The sequence below is a fragment of the Folsomia candida genome, unplaced genomic scaffold, assembly GCF_002217175.1.
Source record: "Folsomia candida strain VU population unplaced genomic scaffold, ASM221717v1 Fcan01_Sc003, whole genome shotgun sequence".
Taxonomy (NCBI): Eukaryota; Metazoa; Arthropoda; class Collembola; order Entomobryomorpha; family Isotomidae; genus Folsomia; species Folsomia candida.
In genome coordinates this window covers 13,636,299-13,663,396 of record NW_019091195.1, presented here as the reverse complement: position 1 = coordinate 13,663,396, position 27,098 = coordinate 13,636,299, and the positions used below count along the sequence as shown (strand labels likewise).

Here is a 27,098-nt window from a genome sequence, read left to right as displayed (position 1 = left end):
AAGAGTTCATTCTATAAAAGTGTTCACTTCATTCTTTCGTAGTTATTTTACATACACTCATCAAGTATTTTTTCTCTGGATGCCACGCTGTCCTGAGAAAACAAGCATGGAAAAGTAAAAGACAAAACACTCAACAAAAATCCAATGATACCAAACCAAAAGTTTTGTCGGCGAGAAGACGGTGAAGATCTCGTTGGCTGTTGTTGGGGTTAACTCTTACTGCTTTGCCCACTTTGTTCCAGTCCTTCGTCAGACTCTGACCCAAACGGATGTACAGTGAGAGAAAGCAAGACGTGTCATAGGATTCTAGTTTACTGGGGAAAGTGCGAAGCAGAAATGCTCATCAGCTTTTCATATCCTGCACCCCTTCCAGTTGTTTATCGCGTTAGAATCGTACAATTAAGGGAAATGTCAACAGGGTAGAACTAGAAACCGATATCCAAAACTTTGTTCAATAAGTGACTCGACAACATTCACGTATTTAAATTCATAGCAGCTATTAATGTATTGCTGTCCACAAAAATATTACGTTCAATCCAAATATATTACTAAATAAATTTACTGTGTACATTATCTAGTACTAAAAATCAAATAAATATTTGTTTCATTTGCCTACTTTCTTATAATCTATGTACTACTACATATGTCTGCTAAAAAAGAAAACTAGATACAACTATTGACATTAAATTTGTGTGCTTGTACGAAAATATAATGACGGACGTTCGTGATGGAAATGCGATTGTCCCAAACAAGACCAGAGTCATCATTATATACCCAACTGGTAAGTTTTTTGTTCGAAATATATTTTCTGTCAGTTCTCAAAAGATGCTAAAAACAATATCGGAGTATAAAGTCGCGTTTTCCCTTTATATAGACTGAGCATATTAAGTATCTAAAATTAGCACATGAAAAGATAGCATATAAACAGGAACAAAAACCGTTTGATCTAATTTATTTGACACGCTTTGTTAGTTTCAGTTAAAAGTGAACCCCTTTGTGATATTTCTAACTTTAAACTGACGTAGTGTGCCTTAAATTGGGCTGCCCATGGACATCGCTACATGGCCATGTCAGTTTTTATTGCCAGTGAAACGTACACTTTTACTTTCGCATGTTTGGCTTTTCAAAATCTTCAAAGCCAAGGTTGCAACCGAAGCAAGTACGACGACCGTCTGTGCGTGCATAGAAGTGTACAGTCATATATACACAGTCATATATAACTACATATGTGGTTACTGGTTAGGTTATACGATTGACGTGAATGACATTTGGGGGTCCGTGGCGCTTGTGGGCTTTCTTTTATCCATGAAAGGGTTGTTTGGATAGCCTTTTCAACTTTGATTTGGATATTTAAAGAAAATGGAAAAGGACCTTGTCAAAAAGACGTAAAGTTAAAAGTTATTTTGTGTGCAATCTCTTTTCACCCAGGGCTTGGAATGCATATACATTTATACATACCATACGTCCATCCATCCATCCATTCATACTGTATTAAAGAATTTCTGCTCCTCGAGAGAGCAAAAGTAGCAGTTAGCCATATAGTTATCCTTTCTTCTGAATTTCCAATCATTGATGGACCAACGTAAACTTCCATCGCCATTCATGTATATGTAACCTCCAACTTTCACCAACCAAAGCACTGCTTCTGCTAATGTGTATTGCAATAAAGTCTTGGACACTATATCAAACTATTGAGTTAGAAAGTACATTTTGACTCCTTTTGTCGATAGCCTTGTATCAGTACTTGCATTTTTTAACCCTCCTCGACCCTTGCGACCAAAATCCTTGTTTCGGTTCTTCGGAGAGAAAAATTTGTCGAGGAATTTCACTCCAATCCGTCCAAAAAGACAATAAAAGTTTCATGGAGGTCGCACTGCGGATACAATAGTGCTCTTTTTTTAACTCATCCACGCTCAATATCCTTTTCTATGTGCATTTCCTATTTTCTCCTTGAGTTGACCAATGGCGTTAGGAGTTTTTTTTGTAGTAGTAGACTGTATATGATGAGTATATGATGGATAGTTTCTGATGCAGTAGAGTGTGTATGTACATGCATGTGTATGCATGTCAAATGCGACGATTTGATGTGGTGAAACTCTTAGGCTACTACGAACATGTTTCGTCAATTCACAGGCTATAGTAGTGCTAACCAAAAATGGAATGAGTCAAACGAAGGAGTTCACTTGCCAGTTGCTGATAAGGGCCAAACTTTGAAACAGGAATAAAGTTGAAATGTTAAAAGTTGCTCATTGTACTTCTTTGCTGCTCATCGGTGAAGAAAGTCCGTCGTCGGTTTGGTAGTATGTATGTATATGCAGCAGTATCGTATGCCATACATGTGTACATATGCATGAACATATGTCATGGAGGATAATCGCGAGGACATAGAATATGCTTTAAGTTCTAATGGTCTATCAAAGAAGTAGAAAAATAATGCCATCATCACTTTCACTCATTTAGGCACACAGTGTTCATTAAAAGTCCAATAAAAACTAGTTAAAAGTTGGTAATGATGTGAGCTTTGTGCGCGAATTAGACTAACAATAAGGAGAACAAGTGAGTTGGTTCACTGGAAAGATTGATGACTTGAATTCCTTCAAGTATGCAGACACATAAAACTTTTTCCCCGTTCATTTAACTTTGTACCATTAATATGTAAATCCTACAAAATTTGCGTTTTTGGTCACCAGCAAAAATCATCTTTCCGAAATATTATAGGATTCGAAAATCTGAGTCATTTTGCCCCACAATCAGCTTTATTAAACATAAACGTTCAATGTTCCATATAACGCAAGCCATCTCCACTTTTGTGTGGTTCCTTCGTAATTGCTATATATACATATTACTGTGGAAGGGGTTCAATCATCATTTAAGAAGGAAATAAAACAAACGCCCTCCACTAAAACGATAATAACTCAACTTGGAGGCCACTGTGCTATTTGAATCCCCATTAGAAGGAGAGGGAGAAAGAAAGCATGGGATTGAAGGATGGAAACATCTTGCCTTGTTTTGCCTCAAAAGAAAAAAAACGCAGCCGGAATTTCACTTTGCGGTTTCGTTGAAGGAAATCGTAAGGTTACGTCATGCAGGTATTATCAGTGCACGTCGTCTGCTGGCCCTTGCTTTCCGTTTGCGTCAGTCAGTCAAGAGTGGTGTGTGGTTCGTTAGAAATAATAGGCTGGCATCAGGCCTTATTTCCTTCCTCCCATGCATTTGTCCCAATGGATAGCTAACCCATTTTTAAAATGTCAACGCAAAGCGTGTCCAGTGTCGAGGGACTTTGAGCATTTTTCAATTTCATTACCCCACCACACGAATCAATTCAGAGCAGGATCGGCGGATGAGAAGGACAACGACGAGAGGGTTTCTTGTCCACAAAGGCAGCAAAGTCCAATTCATTTTAAAGTGTCACAGATGGGAGTTCAATGTGGATTTTCAAATTGGTGACGCTTCATTCAATCTGAAATCCAATTTATTTAAATGACCATCGTCGTAGTCGGAATGTTGCTGAAAGGACCTTCATAGATTTTTTGAAATTAACTTTCACATGGAACAAGTTTTCTGTTGATGGTTCAATCAACCCACAAAGCAAAATCATTTTCCACTCTACTTTTAAAGTTTACAATTGGACACAATTCTTACACAATCTGTAGAAAATTGTAAACTATGTCGTAGCGTTTTCCTTAAATTTTTAAATCATATTTTGAAAAAAGTTTTCTGTAGCTTCAAATTACACAGAGTAATGATCAACTTAAACCCTACGTTTGATAAATTGTCACTCTTGTTAACCCAAAGAAGTTGTGAAGGAATCAGTTTAATGGAGAAAGTTGTTCAATATTTATTACCATCTCTGGGTGTCCATTGTGACCTGCAGGTGATCATAGCGAGAGCAAGAGTTGCATGGCCTATATGCAGCAGAGTGGGAACCTTGTCTGTCTTATTATTCGTTTGGTTTAGGTTTGGTTGACGACGGAGAAAGGATAATACGAAAATACGAATTACATGTATGAAAGAAACTTGCACTTTTGCCCGTGACCATCCACGACGCTCTTACACACAGTGATATTCACTACTTCACTACTTTGAGGAATAAGTCTGATGAAATGGAAAGATTCAAGAATCGTGGGTCAAGCTTTCTCTTTCCTCTTAGCTCGAAATTTCTCGGGGGATTGCATTCAATAGCAAATAGCCCATTTACTTTCTCCAGCAGTCCATTTCCGACTTTTGCTTGAGTTAGACTCGATTCACTGGATCGCTGGATGCGTTGGGGTTGACGATGACGGAGCTTAGGAGAAAGGTTTGTTGTTAACTAATGCCTTAAACTTATCGGTGTCATTATACTAGTGAAAGTTCGGCGTGTGTCTTCCCTCTTCTCGCTCTAAATCCAACGGGCCTCTATTGCTACCAAGAAATGGGGCTCATCCTCATGAGTGCCCATCGCTAAGAGAAATTTCGGATATTCTCCCAATTCCCACATGTATAATGTCATAAAGTGTCTCACTATTAGTGAGACATTTTGTGTACACTACATGTACCAAGGCTAGAATTGAGAAAATGACAAGTTGAGATTTATATTTGTTTAATTTCCATTACATCAATCCCATTTTTCCTGCAATTATTTTTAATGTTAGACATGTTAAGTTTTCTTCTTCATCCATAAATGTAATACATATTGTGTTCTTTTTTGCAATTTTCATTTTTTCACCCAAGACACAAATAAGTATTCATGATGATTAATTTCTAGGATTTAATTTATAGGTTGGGTATTAGTGTCGGTATATACACGCACGGTGTCCTAACGCTTGTTAAAAATCTACACCGCCCATTCGTTGTCTTGACAGAGAAAATTGTAAAAAATTGTTATATGAAAGATTTAAGGCTTAAGTGTACAGCAGATGTACACCAGTTGAGACGAGAGAGGTGCCAACTCGTCTCATTCGGGTGTACCTCTGCATTTTTCTCTCGCATGGGAGATGGGGCGGTAGGAGAAGCGGTGAGGTTCAAACTCTTCTCCTCGAAAATAAATAATAATAATAATAATTTATGATTTGGCTTCCTTTAATAATAATAATAATTAATAATAATATGTATCACAGTATCATCCTAAATTATATTTTAAGCTTCAGCTTCTAAAGTTCTAAGCCCAGCCAGCACTTATCCCCCATAATTTATTTCATTCACTAAAGCAGCAGCAAATACTCAATAAATGATGGACTGGTTGATTTGCAATTTGGAAAAGAGCGTGTTCGAACAGTGGACCTTCTGACGTTCCTGGACGAAGGCGTATTATTGTGTCACCCCCTTCAGCGTCAGCTCGTTCATCAAGATAATCTTGTACGGGTGGATTGCGTGTTTTTTCATAAATGATTCCACTGTGATAGGAAAGGTAGCAGAGAAGAGGAGAATTGTCTCTTCTTATGAGCTTATCCAGCATCAGATTAAAGTCTTGTGATAAGAACTTATCCGCCTCGTCCAAAACCAACATTTTGCACTGGTCCATCTTGCATACATTCTTCTCCATTAAATCGATGATTCTCCCTGGAGTCGCGATTATCACGTGACCTACGCCACAAAAAATTGTATTCAAATTAAAGACACATATTAGTTTACAACTAAATAAAATTGATAAGACACCAACTTTGCTGGAAGACCCGGATGATATCGTCATACAATCCAGTTCCTCCTGTTGTGACCACGACGAATTGGAGATGTTGGGCCAAATCGGTACAAATCTGGCTTACTTGTAGCGCCAGTTCTCTCGTAGGGACGACTATCAGACCCTGAATTGCATCTAAAGTGGGATCAATCCTTTCCAGGAGGGGAATAGAATACGCCCCCGTTTTTCCTGTTCCATTTTTTGCCCTGGCCAAAATATCCCGACCTGAGAGCGCCACGCTTCCCTCTTAAATTGGGGATGGTTTCATTGGTTTCTCCCATCCCATTTCGAAAATTCCCATCAAAAGCTCCCTCGTCAAACAAAAATCTTCAAATTCCTGCCCCACTCTATCCGTGACATCGCTAGTCCGCATCCTATTATCTTTTGGGGGTAGATTTAACTGCAGTTTCCAATCTCCTCCCCATCATTGTTATCCGAGGACAGCATCATTTTCGCTTTCAGAGCCGCCGCCAAATCCTCATCGACCTCCCCGTTATTTGTCACCACGGCTGTCGACATGTCGAAAAAACTTATTTTTACTTTCTATTCTTGCTTCTTGTTTCGATAACTTTAAAGTGGAAAACAAAACAAAAGTAGTTAAAACATATCCTCCAAATATGTTGTGAAACACGTACGCGAATTTGGGCGAAATGACGTGGTCTCCTCCAGTTGTGGAATTCTGGGGGATTATTTGTCGGTGCGAACTTTCCAACTACTGCTTTCCTCGTCGCAATTGTAAAAATTTATATATTTAATCCTATCTTTCCCTTCTTCCTCTTCAAGACTTTATTGTCAGCATGTGAATTCGCCTCAACCACCAAATTTTACCAACACCGGGGCATGATGAAACGATAAAACTACAGAGTTTTGCACAAAAGTTTCAAAATTGAAGCTATTACTATTTCGAATGACCTGTTGTTGGTGTCGTTGGATTCGTAAATTTATGCTTCGTACTGGGATGAACTCTCATCTAAGAAAAAAGGTCACACGGATGTGCGAGGACGATAATTCCCATATTTTATATCTTAATTTATTTCACATCCGCGTGACCTTTTTTCTTAGATGAGAGTTCATCCCAGTACGAAGCATAAATTTACGAATCCAACGACACCAACAACAGGTCATTCGAAATAGTAATAGCTTCAATTTTGAAACTTTTCTGAAAAAACATGCACTGTATGTTTAAGTGGAATGTGGCAATTCCTAACTTCCCCACTACAGCGCTCTACTCAAGTGTATACTTCCACTTTAAGGTGGTGACGAAGTGTTGAACGAGTATAGATTGGATTTTATGTGATTCCTTTTTATTCTTAAATAAACCGTTACAACGCATGTAACCAAGGGGTGAAAGGAGTGTCATACGTCAATGTGAATATCAAATTGTTCGAAAATTTGTTAAGATTGACACTTCTGACGTGTTTTCGACTTTTGTGTCTTATTTGTGTCAAATTTAACAGTTGATAACCCTTATGTGACCTTTATATGACCTCTGAGGTCAAAATGGAGGTCACCATTGAATTCGGGGTTAAATTTCAGTTGAAATTGAAATAGATATGTCCTATGACCTTTACATGACCTCTGAGGTCAAAATGGAGGTCACCATTGAATTTGACATTGAAAAATAGTTAAAAATGATGTGTCACATGTCAAAACTGACAAGTGACACTTTTTCGTCACTTTTCGTCACTGTGACGATGTCATCGTCACAGGTGACGTCCAAACACAAAATGACCTGAATTTTCGAATTCCTCGTTGAAAATTAGTTAAAAATGATGTGTCACATGCCAAAACTGACAAGTGACACTTTTTCGTCACTTTTCGTCACCGTGACGATGTCATCGTCACAGGTGACGTCCAACCGCAAAATGACCTGAATTTTCGAATTCCTCATTGAAAAATAGTTAAAAATGATGTGTCACATGTCAAAACTGACACGTGACACTTTTTCGTCACTTTTCGTCACTGTGACGATGTCATCGTCACAGGTGACGTCCAACCGCAAAATGACCTGAATTTTCGAATTCCTCATTGAAAAATAGTTAAAAATGATGTGTCACATGTCAAAACTGACACGTGACACTTTTTCGTCAGTTTTCGTCACTGTGACGACGTCATCGTCACAGGTGACGATGTCACAGTGTCCATCTTCGAACTCGTCCTGTCCATTGACGTTAGGAGTTTACGTTCAAAATTTCAAGTGTCTATGTCTTTTCGTTCAAAAGTTATCGGAGCTACGGACAGACAGACGGACGGACGGACGGACGGACGGACGGTCGGACGGACGGACGGACGGTCGGACGGACGGACGGACAGACAGACGGACATAACGATCTTATAAAGGGCTTTCACCCCTTAATAAATCCTTGGAGAACTTCTGTTACTTACTTTCTCCATTATTTCGGGTTAGCAGTGGTGGCGGCGGAAATTGTTAGCTGAGCTTAAAATGGGGAAAGTCTTAGACGAGAAATGTAAGGAAGAGCCAGCGAGCGAGCGAGTGAGTGAAATGAATGGATGAAGAGCAGAAGGGAGAAAGCCTATACCACGAACTGATCTGCTCGTAAGAAGAATTAGGATGATAAGTCCGACATTAGTTTCTCAACAATTTTATGCCTCTGAATGGAATGAATGATCACACCACAGGATCCGTGTGGATTGGCGCTTCGTTGAATAGCCAAATTAAGTAAATATACTTTCAGTCATTTATATTCTGGTAAATCCAAGCAAGTTGCTTCGCATGATCAGGAGGAAGGATATTAAAGGAGGACATATGAAGATAAGGTATTTTTGTATTGCGTTCATAGGTAAACTTGCCAGCAATCAGAAGAAACTAATTCAGTTTGCAATAAATGTTGTGTATAAACTTCGTACTGGAGACATTCTGTTGGTAAAAGCTTTACAAAAATAAAGGAATGTTGTGGTCCTAGCTAGAAGCCCATGGGTGCATATGATGCAGATTTCGTGCTTGGCTAGACGATGCTTCCTGTTGTCACTTTCTGGCTATTCAGACTGTGGTGGTGAAAGTGCCGTCGTTCTTTTTCATCGTCGTGATGGCCTCATCCAACGAGTAGTAGCAACAAAGAAAAAGCTAAAAAATGTTTATTGAAATAAATCCAACAGTGAGTCTGTTATTACCGCTTCTACATTTCGCCAGATAAAACATGACATGCATAAGGGAAACAAACATCCGTTCCTGCACTATCGTTGGACCGTGGAAATACGCAGCCTGTATTATCAAATAGTATTTTAATTTCACCACTTTGTGCAGGTTGGTTTGTATCAAAATGCAAAACCCATAGTCATTTTTGTAGATAAGCTCAACTCATGTGACCTCTGACTCAAAAGTTATATGTTAACATACAGGAAAAATGAAAAAAAGAACATGCATCTATAATTCTAGCATACATACATGGTATTTATTCCCTTTTTACTTTTTATACATACTATTCTGAGCTTGTACATGCCTACGTATTTATATATTTTGTCCAGTTTAGATATTAGCTGACTATTATACAGGGTGGTTAAAATGTCACGCTATAATGGAAAATTTTTCGATGGGGAAAATTCGTAAATTTCCATTAGTTACCGAAATTTTATCGCTAAAATTCAACATTTTTCTTAGGTGAAGGAAAAGTAACCATAAGGTGATCATGTTAAAAGATCACCATGGTTACGGCGAAGCCTAGGTATGCAATCAGCTGCAACTTTGAAAAGGTCGCACTGAGATTTCGCCCAAACCGTTCGTTGCATGGAAAACATGCTGAAACAAAAAAACCAGAGAATTCTGTTTTACAGATACGTTTTTTTTATTTTTTCAAAAATTCTAATTCCTTCAGGTAGAAAGTCCGATGCCTAAAATTTCAAATCCATTTCTTGGCATCAAGGAAGTGTTTCCGACCGGGGGCTTGCCATTTTTATTATTCTCCAGGATAATACGCAAATTGTAAGCCTTTGTTCGACTTAATCGGATCAAAACTGACGGAATTAGAGCTTTTTGAAATATTTGAATTAGGCAACCTATTTACGTGTTAAGTTACTGGTTGCTAACGTGCGGTGATAGTTTATTCAGCATCGCTATTCAATACTCAACATATCCAATGTTGCTAGACAATCGAATTACGTTATTATTAGATGGCTAAGTGTCAAGGCATCCTTGACAGAACAGAACAATCCTTAAAATTTTGAAACTGGGGGATTAAATTGGCATGCCACGCATCCACACCCACTGCGGAATTAAATTGGTATGCCAAGCGTCCACAAACAGGAGAATTAACAACGTTTAAGATTTTATAATTGCATATGATTTTATGCATATAAGTTCACAAATCACTAAAAATAATTAAATAAATAAATTTTAAAAAACAAACTTAGGTGAAGGACGCGCTTAAAATATTAAAACAAGAAGCATTAAAAAATGTCATAAATCGCTTAATATTTATTAACTTTTACTTCACCGGGGGCCCAACTGTTAAATTTTCAAAGCAATGATAATCAATAATAAATGTAGCTAAACCAACGACTTGATTAAATATGAAGGGCAGCATTACAGAAGTTATTAAAAATACGCCAGAACATGAGCAAATTTCCTCTATAAGAGGTGTCGCGATTTATTGAAAGATAATCATTCAAATCTTGCAAGTTTAATATACAAATACATATTACGCATTTCGTATAATTGTTCCAAATCCTTGAAAGTATACCTTTTTTCCTGTGTTAGTTGGGCCCCCGGTGAAGTAAAAGTTAGTAAATATTAAACGATTTATGACATTTTGTAATGCTTCTTGTTTTAATATTTTAAGCGCGTCCTTCACCTAAGTTTGTTTTTTAAAATTTATTTATAAGAATTTCGTCATCAATGCTCCATCAGTTTTGATAATAATTATTAAAATCTCAATCCAAAATCTTGTAACTAATGGAGATTTAGGGGTTTTCCCATCAAAAAATTTCCCATTGTAGCGTGACATTTTAACCACCCTGTATGTAGCTACAACATATACGTGCACTGTTGCTAGTACGTTTCTAGCACCATATAGCCATGATAATTCTAGCCAACTTTTAAAATTGCGCTGTAACGTATAGTCAGCCGATTTTGTTGAGTGAAAGCAAGATGAGCAGATGGATATTATCAAATAAAGGGACGAATGACGTACAAAATGGGGATCTTCTTCTTCGTACAACAATGAAATTCACACAGATCCAACCAAGCTCCAAAATAATCCGTGCCCCTTGTGTGTGGCAGTGAATAACACATCAAAAGATGAGTGCGAGTAATAATACCTAGACGTGTTTGTCATTCACAACGGACTGAATTGATCATGCCAACTGAATTCGCACAAAAGGCGAGCAGTGCAGAGATATGCACTTATATATGTACTTACGACTTGGAGCTATATTTCAATTCCAGTCGCCTTTGATCATCAACAGCTTTCACTCTCATCTCACAACTTCATTCGTACTCCCTACAACATTAGACAACCAGTTCCACATATATCTATGTATGTGTGTATGTATATGCACTTACTGGCTGACTGAGATGTCCAACGTATTCCTCGCTTCTGGGTGTAACACGTTCATCAAAACGCAGGACAAAGATACACTGGTTGAAGCTTTTAGCAAATTATGTGCACATTATAGACATTTTCAGTGAGGGAAAGCCTGCCCCTCATAAAAATAATTCTTAAGGGATTTAGCCGTCGGGAAATTGTTATTGAACTTCTCGACCGGGAGAAAGTACAGTCAATCTAACCTAATTTTTTTATAACACCATTGATTTTGTTTTTGCAGTGAGTCCCGAGGTGGTGATCGTGCCTATTGTCTCAAGCATATTGGTCTTTCCAATCGTGGCTTTCATCATCATTTGCTGTCTTCGCAGAAGAGCTGCTCGTGGTCTGTTCTATCGTTAAATTTTTACATGATTTAAGTTCAAACCCGTGTTCGGTTCTATTTTATGATGTGAGCTTAATATTTTAGCCCGACAGAAAGCTAGGATGGCAAAACGGTGAGTCTAAATAAATAAATATGTATTATATGCACATACTGGTTTATGGAACACATTACTTTACATTCTTTCTTAAAAAATGGAAATGCGGTTGAGGTTTTGTCATATTCGAGGATCGAAACTTAACCAGCCTCTCGACTTGACAGTTGTTTAATGGCGTATTTTGCTCCCCATAATTTTATTCAAAACATAAGTCTTGGGCAAATCCAGCTTGTAATCTATGTACATAGTACTACACTCAAGCCGGATCATCGTGTACCAGCAAGAAGAAAAACTTGCAGGATACAACAAGATGAATTTAACACAAAAACGGAAGGCGAAATAATACAGCTTTATTTAAGAGCATCACTTCCAGATGGGAAAGATATGGTCAAACTGCAACTTCCGTTAATACTGTACTAAAAACGGAAACTACACATATTCCGGACGTGCGCTTTACATTATTGTTTGTAGTTATTGTAGGCATATCCTCTCCACTTAGCTATCTGACAACCAAGTAATTGCAATAAATCTTGGCCGACTTTGGAGAACAGAATAATACTTTACACGTCTTTTATCCCTCCATTTTTTATAAAAAGATTCGAAACGAAAAAATTCTGCCTGGCTGTTGTACATAATTGTATAGTTTGCTATCCAAGGTGAAGCACGTAGCGTTTACGGGCTTTTCCTCTGTCTCCTTTGTTTTATGCAGTATCTTTAGTTCACACAAAAGCTATGCTGGTCACTGGTCATGAGAGATTCAACGTTATATTTATATCTGTAACAAATATTTACATCAGGATTATACAGACGTCTCTGCCTTCGTGTACAGCATTGCATTTCAAGTTCTACAATCTCTTATTTTTATTCGGCCCAACAAACTATGTACACTCAAGTAGTGTCAACTCTGAAGCTGAAACGTGAGTGATAAAATGCAGATTTGTTGCCAAAAATTCTGGTGTGTCGAAGCACACTTCACTTCACACTAACTTTGTTTTCCTAAAATTCTTAGAAATTCGCTTTAAAAATAAAGTTTTGATATAAATGCAATCTGGAATATAATGCAAGAAATTAACTCTTATAGGAACAATTGCACTATCTCGAGAGACGGCAGAGGCATATGTAAATCAGATGTCGCATGTAGCAACATCATCATGAACAAACCAGACATTTGCATTAACTTGTAATAATGAAGCATGTAGAAAGCAATTTTCACTCTACGTACGAATAATAGAATTCTGAATTTACACTCCTTTCAGAATAAACATATGCGCATTCGGCATTGTTCAATTTATTAGTGCTCAGAATGTGTTTCACTGATGTTGCTTAAATTGCGATATGAGGTTATGAGTTCCAAAACCAAGGTTTATTTGTCGGCCGTCCATATGTACGTACTTATACGTATGCACATAAGCATGTGGGTATCTAATCGGTATTTAATTTCCAACGATTTGAGAACGCCGAGAATCGTACAAGATTACGTTTCATCCAATAAAACACAAACAACTTGCCCATCATGTTATTGACCACTTAATCGTTTTTCGATTGCTTTTTCGTTAAAAAAATTCGATACTTTTTTGGAGGATCTCTTACAATCTCTTCTGCATCATCTCGAGATAATCGCAGGTTTGGAACTAAAATTGGGCCGGGGGTGCCTTCAAGAAATAATAAAATGAGAATTGTTATTGAGTAAAATTTCTGTTGACGGATTTTCCTAGTTTATCATGAGCTTATATAACTAATGAGATGGAAGAAATACGGCTTAATTTGCGTATGAATGCAGAGTTGCATAACTTGACTCGAAAATGGTCGCGCATTTGAAAGTTTACTGTAATCAGCACGTCACAACAGCGACGATGGAGACGTATAGAATTATAGACAAGTCACTTGGTTCATTTTCGCGTGCAATTTCATGTGATGACGGCATAAAGGAAGAATGTCCAAAAATAAAATCGCTTTCAAATTCATGAATTATGAGACGACATGAGGCAAATGCTATTCCATTACCCAAGAAAAGTGAGCCAGAGTGTTACGCACAGTGGTTTTCATGTAAATACATACGTAAAGCATTTGTTGCATAACGGTAACGAGTTGTATTCAGAAAGTTAATTCCAAACCGGCCTCGATTGAAAGCAATTCTTGTGAATGAAACTTAACGAGACAAAATTTCTTGTTTATAAGCTGAAATTGAAATGTTGGAACAACAATCCTTTCATACGTGAATAATGTAAATGTCAGCTCATCTTCCAGATGTACTTTTATACTGGAGAAAGAGGAGCAAAGGGGGTTGATTTCATAACATGTCTAATCCTAAGTTGTGTTCGTATTAGTTCCATATTGATGGTTATATGACAACGTGGGATATAACATTTACGTGTTTACGTATTATGTTTTTCAACTAATTCAAGGACGTCATGCGAAATTCTATTTAATTTTAAAATTAAACTTAAAATTTTGAAAAAATTTTCTCTTCGACTCACCGGTTTCCTTCGTATGTAGCAACATGGTCATGTTTTAAATACTGGTCTTTTATCAAATTGAACTCTCAGATTAAAAAAATACCACTCTAATTAGTCTTATTTTAAGTTTTATGAATCATTTACTGACTTTGTCGAATTCGCAACATTGTATGGGTGCGAAAAGACCGGAAAAAAAGAATAAGAATACGCACATTTTTTAGCCCAAGTCAGGGCTTATGGAACCGTCATGTCCGTCCGTCCATCCGTCCGTCCGTCCGTCCGTCTGTCCGGCACGATAGAGCCAAAACGGCTGAACCGATTGACTTGAAATTTTTACCATATGCATATTGGACAAAGTTAGGAAACGAGTTCGAAGATGGGCAAAATCGGTCAAGTGGTTGACCGGTGGGGGTCATCGGAGTGGGTGGGGTCTCGTGCACCAAAATTTCAAAGTTGTCGTAGAAAGCTGAAATCTGGTACAGAGGTTGCTAATGGCTCCTAATAGATAAAAATGACTTCAAGTTGGAAAAATTTTCATCTTGAGGGACCCTATGGGGTGACCCATACCGATTTTTCAAAATCGTCATACCAAGCTGAAATTTGGTAGATAGATTGCTAATGGGTCTTAATAGAAGAATATGACATGCAATTGGTAAAATTCTTATCTGGAGCGACCCTGTGGGGTGACCCATACCGATTTTTAGAAATTACTTTAAAACATTAAATCCGGCACGGTGATACCTAATGGCTTCTCACGAAAGGATATGAAGCTAAAAGTGAGCAAATTTTAACCAGAGTGACCCTGGAGGAGTCAGGGACTCTGTCCCTGACTCGGGCTATATGGAGTCTGCACTGTAGGTTTTTATTTGAAAAATCGAATTAAAAAAATTTAAAATCACAAAGAATCAAAGAAGATTATAAAATTTAAAAATAACAATCAATAGCTATGCACTATATATTTCCAAACTATTTTATTTTGTAGGGGACATAATGTTATACAGTTTATTTTTTAATTAAAATTTTGTTTTGGGCTTCATGATGACATCATGAAGCCTTTTACGATTTTTCTAATCTTTTCTACCCTGACCCAAGAAATTGAAACCGTACAGGACTACACATACAAATTTTGAATGTCTGAAATTAAACCAGCAAGTCACTCATTCACATTTCACTTTTTTCACCAAGTATGAAGATTGCTCAAGGATTTTATTTTTGATATGAAAGCGGAGAAAAGTTTTTATTTGCCAAGAACCTGTCCTACCATTCATCAAAAACTGTGCCTTGACGATTATGCAATTTATAAACCTACCCTGTGCACGGCTTATTTTGTCCGAGTCAGGCCCGCTTCTAAATTTTTGTCATATGGCTCAGTGTCAGATTTCCATCGAAATCGACAGGCGCATTCAGCATGACCAAAGGAGCTGATCCCAACTATTGGTGACTGTTTCGACACACTTTCAAAAATGTCGACATGGTCTGATCAGGCTGAAGTTAAGCTACGCATGACATAAAGGATCGTGCTAAAAAATTAAGTTTTGAAGTTTGAAATTTTCAAGAAAAATTTCAAAAAATTGCCCCTGACCGTGATTTAAAAAATTATGGCGATGGCGGTTTTAAAAAAGTCACAGAAATTAACCAAGGTTCATGAAGGGCCGCCACGCCACGCTGCTAAATATGACTTTTATATGAATGGATATATGAATGGACCCTTCAGGTAAGGCCCTCACAGATTATTTTTAAAAAACATACTGGATACCTTGAACACGACAAGCAGTCTGGAACCTTCCTTTGTTAATTTATATGTACGTGAGTGTCTCAATATTTGCCATTTCTTTTTAATATTTTTAGTCGGTTTGGAAAAAATTTGGTGTCAATATGTTGAAACCACAAACTGATCCCACTCTAGTGCATCCTATGTACGTGTGTGCATAAGCAGACGTAGTTGTTGTACGTATGTATGAGGGTTCCGGTCTGGGCTGGATCCATTAGATAAGTGCAACGTGGAAGTAGAACGTGCCTGGATATGAAAGGACGAGCTTAGCATTTTCCGAGTCAACCACATCTTTGCTTCTAGCAATATTTTTAAACCTCACTCACAACCACATCCATTTAAACCAATTTGCAGTGAACTTCATTTAGCCTGCATCAGTTAGCATCATTCCATCGATTATGTGCTTTGTTTCGTCAATGTTGATCAATCTGTCATTTTCAAAACTTTCGCTGTCCTTGATATCATTAAAAATTAAAAATACCTTGAGATTTATCGTCTGGCATTTAAAAGCTATTTGGCTCCATTCTCTAATCTGCATAAAAACCAATCGGGGGGTTCTGAACCAATTTAGCATAACTTCAAACCCGATAAACACGATGCCCACGTAACAGACGCCGGTACTATTTTAGACGCTGCCGCCGCCGAATTAGGTTTGGGTCCGATTTTGATTTGGCCTGAATACTTCGATTTTGTAGAACAAAATGGAGTACCTCGATTTTAGTCTAATTCAAATTACAAAAGTCAATCTTTAACAATATTTTCAGCCCCAAACTACACATTCCATTTGATGCTCTCTCATCATACATACACAACGCGGAGGGGTGAATAATTTTTTCCGAGTTGACCATACGAGTTGTTATTTTTTGAAAATAATTAACTAATATTTATATGCATCTTGATTGCAAGTCTGCCCTTTAAGAGATTTATAAACATTGAAAAAAAATCGCAATATTACAAGAAACAGTGAAAAATTGTATCCAAAATTTCTTTCGGTAATTTTCAAAAACTTTACTTTGCAAATATTTTCAATTTTCAAAATTTTCAGGTTGACATTTTTGCTAATTATATGTATTTAACAACAAAAATCATTATCTTCGAAATAATAAATTTAAAAGATCGAAAAATAAGTATTTTGAAAACCTCTGAATAATATGCAATGTTCTGAAGTAATAAGCAATGCCAAAATTAGAAAACTTACAGTGGTATAACAATTTAGATAAAATTCGATTAGACTTTTGGTTCAGGACGCATGCAATAAAGACGATAAAGTTACATAGAATATAAAGCAATAAAAACTACTCTGGTAAAAATCGGAAATGTTATATTTGTCTCGTCAAAAGTGCTGTCGACATTCTTGACCTAATTTAACCCTGGGTCGCTGTGACCTCTGTATTCTCCATCTACAGTCAGCGGCGGACGGGCATACATAGCCTTTTATAAAAGGGGCTTAACCCCACAAAAAGTGTACTGCATGATACATTCCACACAAATTTTTTACCTGAATGCATTGTTTCTTCCACCGAAAAAGTTAAACATTTGAAATTTGTAATTTTTTTCAAACTACTTAAATTTTGGCGCCGCCGCCGTGGAAAATACGGCGCGCCACGTGGCACCTGCGTCGACCTCCGCTTGAGAGTAGCTGCACGTGCATGACGTATAGATAGTCATTCAACTATAAAATGATCTCAAAATACAGCTCAGGAAATGCGATCGCGTCCTAAGGCCACCTTTCCCACACTCCTTTCTCCAGAGTCACTTACATTTCTAGAGCTCAGTTGCTGAAATGGAAATATTATGTTGTGCGTGTAATGGTAGCGCTTGCATTGTCAAAGTGGTTGCTTATTTTATTATTATCCGGCCTACACCAACGAAATCCTAAATATTCTCTCATACACATAATCCGTATTTATTATTTAGCAGAATATTGAGACGACCAAATAAATAAGCCCCTGGAGTCTGGAAAGAGAAACATGGTGTCCGTGTTTCTGCTTTCACTGATAGTTAATCTGAACCACGACGAGACCACTTGCATTTCGCAGGATTTTTTTGGCTGACATGAATCTGGTTGTGTGTGATCCTATTTTATTTATTTTACAACGCGAACCGACTTCAATAAATTCTCGTGAATGAACCTCTGCAAGTCACAGCGAGGACAAGGAATGAAAGCACCTGGGTTCCTTTAATTTTTCAGTCGACCTGCATGTCATAGACCAGGTTGTAAACCTTTCTGGTTGAGTTGAAGGCACGAGAGGGAAAGTGCACAACAGTTGGGTTTGATCTACATGAATGCTTATATGTGCAATTTAAAAAATGATGAATGCATGCACACATGTACATACATTCAATGTGGAGTTTGTTTGAAAATTCTGCCAAAGGCTAAAAAAGCGTGCGTTAGGAAGAACGCAAAAATATGGGTCCTCTTATTTTTTGGAATATTTAATTAAATATTAGTTTGGTCTAAATTTCGAAGATGGACATGATCTGGATCATTTACGTGAAAGTATGACCAAATTTGATAAATTTTACAAACCAAAAACTTGGCATTGGAGTACAGTTGCACGTCAGATCAAAGAATATGAATTCGGATTCAAGAATATTTTTGACGGTTAATCCATACTGTGCTGTAAAATTAGTTAGAAAAGCTCAAATTATGTAAGGGAAAATGAGTGCATGATAACGATGCTTTTTGTAAAATTTTGGCCTCGGGGTCTCGAAACGGATAAGTCAGAATGGGTTTTGAAATGAAATAGGAGACGAGAAAAATGACTGTCAAGTCTGAACTGCAGGTTTGTTGTAACTCTAAATCAGCAGCAGGCCTAGTTGATATTGTGGAGCAAATTTAGGAGAAAGCAAACAAGAGTTTACGTGTTTGATGGTCCGTTGGTGAAAGTTGTGTTCTAAAGAAGATGGAATATATGTGTTCAGCACTAAGCTTCAGCACTAGGAATTGCTGGATTTATCTACTATTTTTGAATTTTCCGTATCGTTTCTTGCTAAAATTCAGCTTAAAAATTCCAGGCATTTTACACCTCTCTAGTAATATTTGGTAGTATAATATAGTTGCAAAGAAAGAACTCTTGTCAATTACGGTCATTTTATTTCTATATGCGCTATGAATGTGCTTTGCATGTATTTGTTTGTATTTGCACATGTGGAGATTTTTTTAGTTATGCAATTTAGCACTATTATTTGAATGAATCAAATGTTGATTGGATCGGAAAGCAAGGCTGTGTGCACATATTTATATTTATTTTTACACGTATCTGTATGTATTTGTCGCATTCACTTCGTTTGTAGAGCTGTGCAGACTCCTTTGTTATCCACATTGTATTGTACTGAGTATTTTTAAACTGTCCTGAGATTCTCATGTATTTTTAGGAAATCGTACCATTGCAGGTACATAATAACTTCAGAAAGTCACATTTTGGGGGTGGGTCTAAATTCAGCTAGAGAATTACTTCTCCAGTGTCCCTAAAATTCCAGGACACCATACAAACACTTGTATAAAAAGGAGAGTGGCCCAATTTTGACCTTGTCTTTGATTGCCCCGATTGCAAATTGTGCTATTTTAATACAAATATATGGAAGGTTCAGAAAAAATTATTGTGTGGGTAGATGTTGTATCGCAGGAAGAAAAATGTAATGTTTTTCAACGTAATAAATGTAATGCAGGAAACAACTATCCCCCTGCATATAAGAAAAAGTACGCTGTGCACTGACAGACTGGTGAGAAATGGTAATTCTCAGTGCTCAGCCAACGCACGTCCAACTCGTACTTTCAAAGTGACAAAGATAGATTGTTTTAATTACTTTAGCTTCTTCCGATTTTGACAATTTGACTAATTATCAGAAAACCGAATTAGCCTCAGCTTCAAGAGTCATTGAATTGCAGAGTCAGACTTCAAATGATAATTTAAAGCATATAAATACATGGTTAACGCTTACTCCTTGTTTCCTCCTCAGCAAGTAGATAACACATCATCAATAGCATTCTAATCTGTATATTTACCACTATATGTTTTACTCAGCTCATCTAGTGTCCCTAGGATTTATACGTATGCATATTGTTATCAGAATACATATGATACAGTGAGTGCTAAAAAGTAGTAGGGAAGTTGGTGAGCACATCAATTTCAGTCAGTTCAGGAATATCGTGTCGTTGCAGCCACAATCTACGCATATGTTCTGTCATTCTGCAATTGTATAACCTAGAATTAACCCATTGGATTGTGTGGATTATAAACCCGCTAATCCTAAGCAGCGCTAGAAAGTCCTTGCTCTAGCCCGAATTAATGAAACGAGTCCTTCAAATTAGTCCAATTATCCTTCCACAATTTGACTCGAATCTCTCAAATTTGTTCAAAACGACCACATGTAATAAGGTCTGTGCATCTTAAGGCGTCCAAATCCCGCATCATATTCAGAGACTCAATGCCCTTGTTCATTTGCTCTCCTTCATCATCGGACTGTGCAGCAGTACTCGCTCTGTGCAGCACTCGACAAACCCGTTACATGGTAGTTTTGCTCATTTAATTAAGAATTTCTATGATCCCAGGCTTAAAGAGCCGTCGGGATAAGCTCAACCTCAAACTTGATAGGCAGCTAACTAACCGACTGCGAACAACTTGAATTTGACTCTCATCTTATCGCTATCACAAGACATTTCAAATTTGCATAGGAAAGGAAAGAGATTTGTTGGGGCTGAAATTTGGAACCAAGTTCCAATTCTAAAACTAAGCCGGTAAATGACTTTCAGCATTTATCCATCGGGAGAACTATCCAGGCAGCTATATGTCAGCTCGTGCACCATATACGGTGGACGTTTGTATGCATGCATATGGATCGTCGGAAATAAAGGAATACAACAGAAAATGAAGCAAGGACTCGGCTTTCCATAAATAAATCTCATCCTCCGAAAGCCACCTTTGTTTCCATTCTCTGAGTGTGTACTATCCTTTCTGGTTGTGTCTGCTGCTCATCTGCAGAATGAGATTTGCTTTCACTTTAACAAACAAATCAAATAGTGCAAGCAAGAAGAACTACGATGAGATTTACTAATATACATACGTAACGTACATATCACATATACATCAGCCTAGTTAGTCTCTAGTGAGCTTACTTGTGGAACTAATGCCAATAATGTTCGTCCATCCGCCTATTTGCACTAACAAGGCTAAAAAGAGGAATATCTGAGTTCATGTAAGAAAGAGGAAGTTATTTCATCTGAATTTGCTGGTTAAGAAAACTGATCCTAATAACCGATAAGTATATTTAATCAGTAATTAAATAAGTTGGATTGGAAGTTTTCCGAGTTAAAAATATTAATACATGCGCACAAAGACTAACGAGAATAAATATTACGTTATACTATTATGTAGCTATACCATTGAGATAGTTGTTGTGTCTCCCTTTAAATGATACATTATACAGAGGCATGGTATGAATTGGTGCATGTACGTAACTAAGTAGTACATAAGTTTGGTTAGATGCGCATATGTATTGACGACCAGCAAACCAATCTCACTTTCACTCTGAGATGACGAACAAAGTCTGTCCCTGTCCCAATGCGGGGATGTGGGGTCATAAAACCTGTGTCAGGATAACATCTCTCTTGACACAAGTTTGGCCTCCCATTGACTACAGGAATAATATGCAGAAAGTGCAAAACAGCAAAATAGAAAGTGAAACTTAAGTGGAATTTGACTATGTGATGGATTTATGTACAGATCCTTGCACGCTAAAGCTAGGGTTAAGTTCTACTTGAAACTAGCTCCATAAATATCTCGTTCGATTTGAGTAAAACTGTTTTTAAACTAATTATTTTGTGATAAGATGCAATGTCCGACCTAGATTTTTTTGCGGCGTAGTGGTGTCCGAATTATAGAGCGGCATACTGTTATGTTCCACATTTTTGTTATATGAGCAGATTCTCATCTTGACCAAGGAGAATATTGTTCAATTACATTAAGCCATACAAGATGTGCAAGATGCCTTTAATTATTGTGCGCTTTTATTTTCGCGTCATTCTTTTTTCCCCAGTTCACACATAAACTTAATGGCAAATGCTTGTCATTTCCATGAAATACATGTCGCTTGTCCTGTTGTTCTTCACAAACAGACCGTGACCAACTGTAATACATACGTATATATATGTAGAACTAATATAACGAGCAGTATACTGGAACATATAAAATAAACAGTGCTCCATTGTCACGTTATCGAGCGTTACTTACTAGAAAGATATCTAAAAGGACCTTGTCAAAAATGGTGGTTTTTATGTTTTGAATTATTGAGTCGTAGAATATAGTTTCAATTAATTACTAATTTCAGCCTGGAGAATTGTACAATTTGATCTCAATCACACAATGCCATGAGTGATATACATAATAATATGTAGTACCTTTACCAAGCTTTTATTTGTAGTATATGAATTCTAGTCAGATATATTTATGTGCTACAAATATATTAATATGTACTTATAAGTTATTATCGTCTCTATTTTACAATTCCTCTGTCGTCTGTGGGTTTTCAGAGGCGTATTGCTTGTGGTTATAAGTAGAATGATGACCATGAAACATTTTTTATGAAAAGAAAGAGAAAGTGCATATTGATTCATATTTCATAGTATTAAGAAACTGAACTCAAATTACATACATCGGTCCATAAATATTAGTAATTGCGTTCAGATCAGTTCATAAATTGAATTTTTTGTTTAGTGAGGACCCCTACTTATCAGAGCGGAGTTGCGCGTCAGTCGTAAGAAATTCACCACCTATCAGTTGGGCAAACACACATGGTAAGAAATTACTTTAAATTTTATATGGTGTCACAGGATAATTTTCAGTAATATATAATTTATTGTGTAATTTTATACGAATATTTTTGGGGCATGACTGTAGTAGTAATTACTATTCTATACACACATATCACGCTTCGAAGTGCAATAAAATTATTTGTTCTAGGCCGGAACCATAGACAAAATCACAACAATCCCATGATCCAAATAGAGTCAGAGATAACCACGACGGTGGAGATCGTGATCACGCCGGATGTGGATTTGGAGGACAGTTAACATACGGCTGCAAACGACAGCAATGTGTAACACAAAGTAACGAAATTCCTTGAGGAGTAGAATTTGTCCTACGTGCAATGTACATACTGATACATCCTCATCCCCGTTCACGAACGGAAATTGTGATTTCACTTAGCATTTCTTCTCACTAGGATGTGGCCAAACTTTTGCCACTCACGTTCCAAATGCCGAACTGTATTTTCACTTTAGCTTTTCTGTATGTAGCTTATGGGGTTCATTTTGTGAGGGTGGGTTTGATTTGATAATTAGTGTCACCATTTGTGGATAATATTTTAATCCTGATTCCTGATGAAAAATTCGCATACACACATCCGTGTGAATAATGCGAATCTTGGTATCTTGAGGAGACTATTGTTACATACTGATTATGACAAATACACACAGTACATATATGTATACATACTCTTTTGAATGTCATAGTTTTAAGTACCTATCCCTCAAGTTGTAATTAGTGGTAAATGCCTATAATTCCGATATTTACCTAAGTATATGTTGGTTGGTTTAATGAAAAGTTTACTCCCATATTTGATACATATGTGCATATATGTAAGCCCAGTTAATGTATATCTATATTGAAAACAAAAAGACAAAATATACTCATGTAATACGTTATATAATATCAACTTCACATACAAACAAGAAATTGTAATTAAATAAAATTGTTACGTAGCTGGGTACATATGCATTTCGTATTTATAAATATTAGTTTATTAATCTGTTCTTCTATTGAATTCCGAACAACTGTATGCATGTATTTTTGTATGAAATTTTAACTTGGAACCAGGTACTTGGTTGATCATTTTACTATGCAAATTACTATGTAATCAAGTATAGAAATTATTTTGCAAATGATCATTACAGATTTGAAGTCAGTGTTCGTAAAAAGAAGCTATTCCTGCACCGCATCTGCAACTTTCACCAAGTTCTTCATCGTTGTTTTGTTGGGCCCACATTGAGACGTAGAATTGGTTCACTATGTGAAACCAAATCACCGCACGTGCTTCTGATCCCCATCATAAATAGCAAGGAGCTACAGAATGATGACGACACTATCTTACTTAGCATCTTGGAAATAAATGAATCAAAAGCATAGTTTTCTCACATTGATATTTATTTCAAGGACTGGTTGGGTGGAAGTGAGCTGGTGATTTGCTCTGGATCAAGGAGTGTGTGATTGACGGGGCAGAAAGCGATGGATACCGGGTGGAGTGGAGAACGTGAAAACTTTCTCCAAAACTGGGCCCTTGATTTATCCCTTGACCACCAACTCAACTTTCACGAATTGGCACTCCGCCCGAGGACACAGGATATGGATTTATGTAACTGTTTATTTCAACAAAAATATATGTATGGTGTCATCACCATACCCCGGACAAATATTTTTTTATCCTACCCTACTCGTGTTGAGCTCAACATGAGTAGGGTAGGATAAAAAAATATTTTTCCGGGGTATGGTCATCACATGAGGATGTTAAGCATGGAGGCCAAGCATCGGAGAGGTATATTTCTTGCACCCAGTCGTGAGAGTCACTTTTAGATTGCATAATATTTTTCCCAAAGCTGATAAGGGAACCTGGCTTGAAATATGTCGTGCTATATACGAAGTGATCAGAAATGCAAATATGCAGAAAATCCCATTCTCTGATCCATGATTCATATATAATGTGTTTGAGATCAAAGGAGGACATGGCGATGAGCTGATAAAATTTTCCGTTCGCAAAGTTGTACGTACATGCATACGTATGTACAACAACATGTCAAGTAAAATAAATTGCGTTACATCAAGTTTCGTAAATATGTGGAATGTATAATAATGTATTTGCAGTCTTGAGTTAAGCATAAGTGGAATAGGTTGTCATATGTGTTATCCTGTCACAAGACTTCGTAGTGTTTGGCAGTCCTTTTGTTGTTGCACTGATTGGTTTATTGATACCCATCGTGAAAATGAATCCTGAAAATTACCAGTGAAAATAAATATTTCATAATTCCTGACACGCCGCAGTTCGTACAATTCTTGGCTTATGTGTATCACAAAATCAAATTGCAGTGCTATAATACATATGCTTACCAAGCTGATGCAAATTTGCTCCGTATCTTGAGACTCTGCTGAAAGGGTGTATACCTTGGCAGTCTTTACAACATTTTGGCATAAAGTCTTTAGTTGTCTACCAGTGAATCTGGTGAATTGATTAATCACTCATGGAAATGTTTTATGTAATTTTCAAATCATTGTGTATTTTACCCATCCGTACGGTCTACCAGAATCTTCCAATCTTTGTCATACATCGAGGTGTGGGCCTGTCCAATGAACATGAGCAACATTTGAAGTCTGTGCTTAGGGTTCGGCAAACTGACTACAATTCGACTACCAAACCGATTTAAGATTACAGGGTCCAGATTCCTCACATTTCGTGCAGCTCCAATGACAGAGAGACTTTCCAACCTTCCCTGCACAAATCTGAACCGTTCTTGCCAAAACTCCATTTGGTACTTCAACTCTGACTTTGCTGGCAAGATAATCCAATTGCAGTCATACTCGAAACAGTCCATGTTGCGAAAATAGATAACACTTCGCTTATGTTTTTTGGCAGTTTGAAACAACAGACGGATAAAGAGGGAAGATTCGATTCCAAAATTTGCAAACATTTCCACACAGTTGACTTGGCAGAAAAAATCGACCTTGCAAGTGGAGGCAGCAGTATAGGCCATTTTCGTCTTTCCGGTTCCAGGCTCCCCCTCCAGCATCACGTCCCCAGGTGTTGGAATCTTGCATTCCTCGTAGTATCGAGGAAGCTCGAGCAATTTGTGAGGCAACACAATATTACGATACAGTTCACGTTTCGCATCCTCAGAGCCAATTACCTTATCCCATGTAAAATGAGACCACTGTGGTTTAATGGTGCATGAGTTGAGGAATGCAGTTAGTTTATGAAGCAATCCTTCCTCAGCCATTGAAGTAATCACAATTTTGGCTTAATACACCCACGCTCACAATACCAGTTACAAGAATTTGTGTTCCGAAACTCTGAGGTAATAACGACACTTTTCAAATTTCAATTGAACATAAATTTCACTTTGAGCACCAACGAAATGATTAAATACTTATTAAGATCAGTAAACGTTAATGTGTGTCACTGGGAGGAGGAGAAGGGCGTAATTGAGCACGACTTGTAATTTATTATTTACGGATGCTTGCATTATATTTGTAAATAAAACTTGAATCGAGAACAAATCGGATTAGATGGAATATTTCTGTCTGATGCATGTAAATAAGTATGTATGCACATATAATGGTGTACATATAATAAATATATGGCTAGTCGCTACAAGTAGAATACACCGAGGTGATTTTGTGATTACTAAGAAAATGAGTTGTTTGTTAAGCCCGGCGCAGTGTAATTTCATTCAAAATGAAAGGGAAAGAATCTGCATATGCCTTTATCGTAAATATGCTGCTTATAGTCTGCTAAAACTCTGGAAGCCGCAGTGGAAGTTTGGTTATCAGTCACCATGAAATCCGAGATCTTAATTATGCGCCATTGAATTTGACTCCTTCTTCGCAAGACCAAAATTTTCATATTGTGGTGTTGGGTCCACGAATACAAGTACAAATTGTGCATGAATTTAATAATTCGTACATAACACGACGGCTAACAGTTTTGCAAATTGAGTCTCATAATTTATTGGAAAGTTTCGGGTGATGTTGCTTCTTCATGCACATAAATTCCAACGCTCACTCATTTCAGTCACTTAGGATTAGTTTCCTTTTCTCAGATGACCATTCATATGCCGAATGTACAGGACAATAATATACAATATTTTCGTGTCCATGTATGTGCATAGGTAGTTGAGGATGTGAATCCAAGAGTGGCCAGCGAGCCTGATTATGTATGAGAATAGGAAATGGGATTTCTTAGATCTTGAATTATGAGTATTTATGCATGAGGATAAGTACATTCCAGCCCAGGAATGTGCTGTATCCTCCGGATTTTACTATTTTGGTTCTGTTCGACGCTGCTCTTGATCAGTGCAAATACATAATCGTGCGACATGCATCAGTAAATAAGTGAGACCAAGGAGTCTTCTTGTAAGAAAATCATAAGATTTCGTGTCTCAACGCATCATTCACGTGAACGGGTAATGTC

The 27,098-nt window shown here is 37.3% G+C and overlaps 2 protein-coding genes, 1 long non-coding RNA gene and 1 pseudogene across 5 annotated transcripts; 1 reads left to right on the top strand and 3 right to left on the bottom strand.

Moving 5' to 3' along the window:
- Positions 1–224: 224 nt before the first annotated feature.
- Positions 225–23,638, top strand: LOC110845946. Of its 2 annotated transcripts, XM_035849622.1 has the most exons (5): positions 225–781; positions 11,438–11,539; positions 11,624–11,651; positions 22,577–22,656; positions 22,823–23,638. In XM_035849622.1, exons 1-5 carry the CDS (start codon positions 712–714, stop codon positions 22,930–22,932), a joined length of 390 nt encoding a protein of 129 aa, XP_035705515.1. In that variant the 5' UTR covers positions 225–711; the 3' UTR covers positions 22,933–23,638. The 2 variants fall into 2 exon arrangements, 1 of the variants encoding a protein (XP_035705515.1); XR_002547548.2 differs by lacking the exons at positions 225–781; positions 11,438–11,539; positions 11,624–11,651 and adding an exon at positions 20,737–21,059.
- Positions 5,038–6,478, bottom strand: LOC110845945 (annotated as a pseudogene).
- LOC110845947 lies at positions 9,047–10,943 on the bottom strand. The gene is made up of 2 exons (XR_002547550.2): positions 10,627–10,943; positions 9,047–9,158 (listed from the first exon to the last, which is right to left on the bottom strand). It is a non-coding gene; the product is annotated as an uncharacterized LOC110845947 (long non-coding RNA).
- Positions 23,639–24,744: 1,106 nt separating the features above from the next.
- LOC110847079 (vacuolar protein sorting-associated protein 4B) lies at positions 24,745–26,355 on the bottom strand. Of its 2 annotated transcripts, XM_022093928.2 has the most exons (4): positions 25,360–26,355; positions 25,196–25,251; positions 25,022–25,130; positions 24,745–24,904 (listed from the first exon to the last, which is right to left on the bottom strand). In XM_022093928.2, exons 1-4 carry the CDS (start codon positions 25,903–25,905, stop codon positions 24,818–24,820), a joined length of 798 nt encoding a protein of 265 aa, XP_021949620.1. In that variant the 5' UTR covers positions 25,906–26,355; the 3' UTR covers positions 24,745–24,817. The 2 variants fall into 2 exon arrangements, with proteins under 2 accessions (XP_021949620.1, XP_021949619.1); XM_022093927.2 differs by having other exon boundaries at positions 25,196–26,343.
- Between the last annotated feature and the right edge of the window lie 743 nt (positions 26,356–27,098).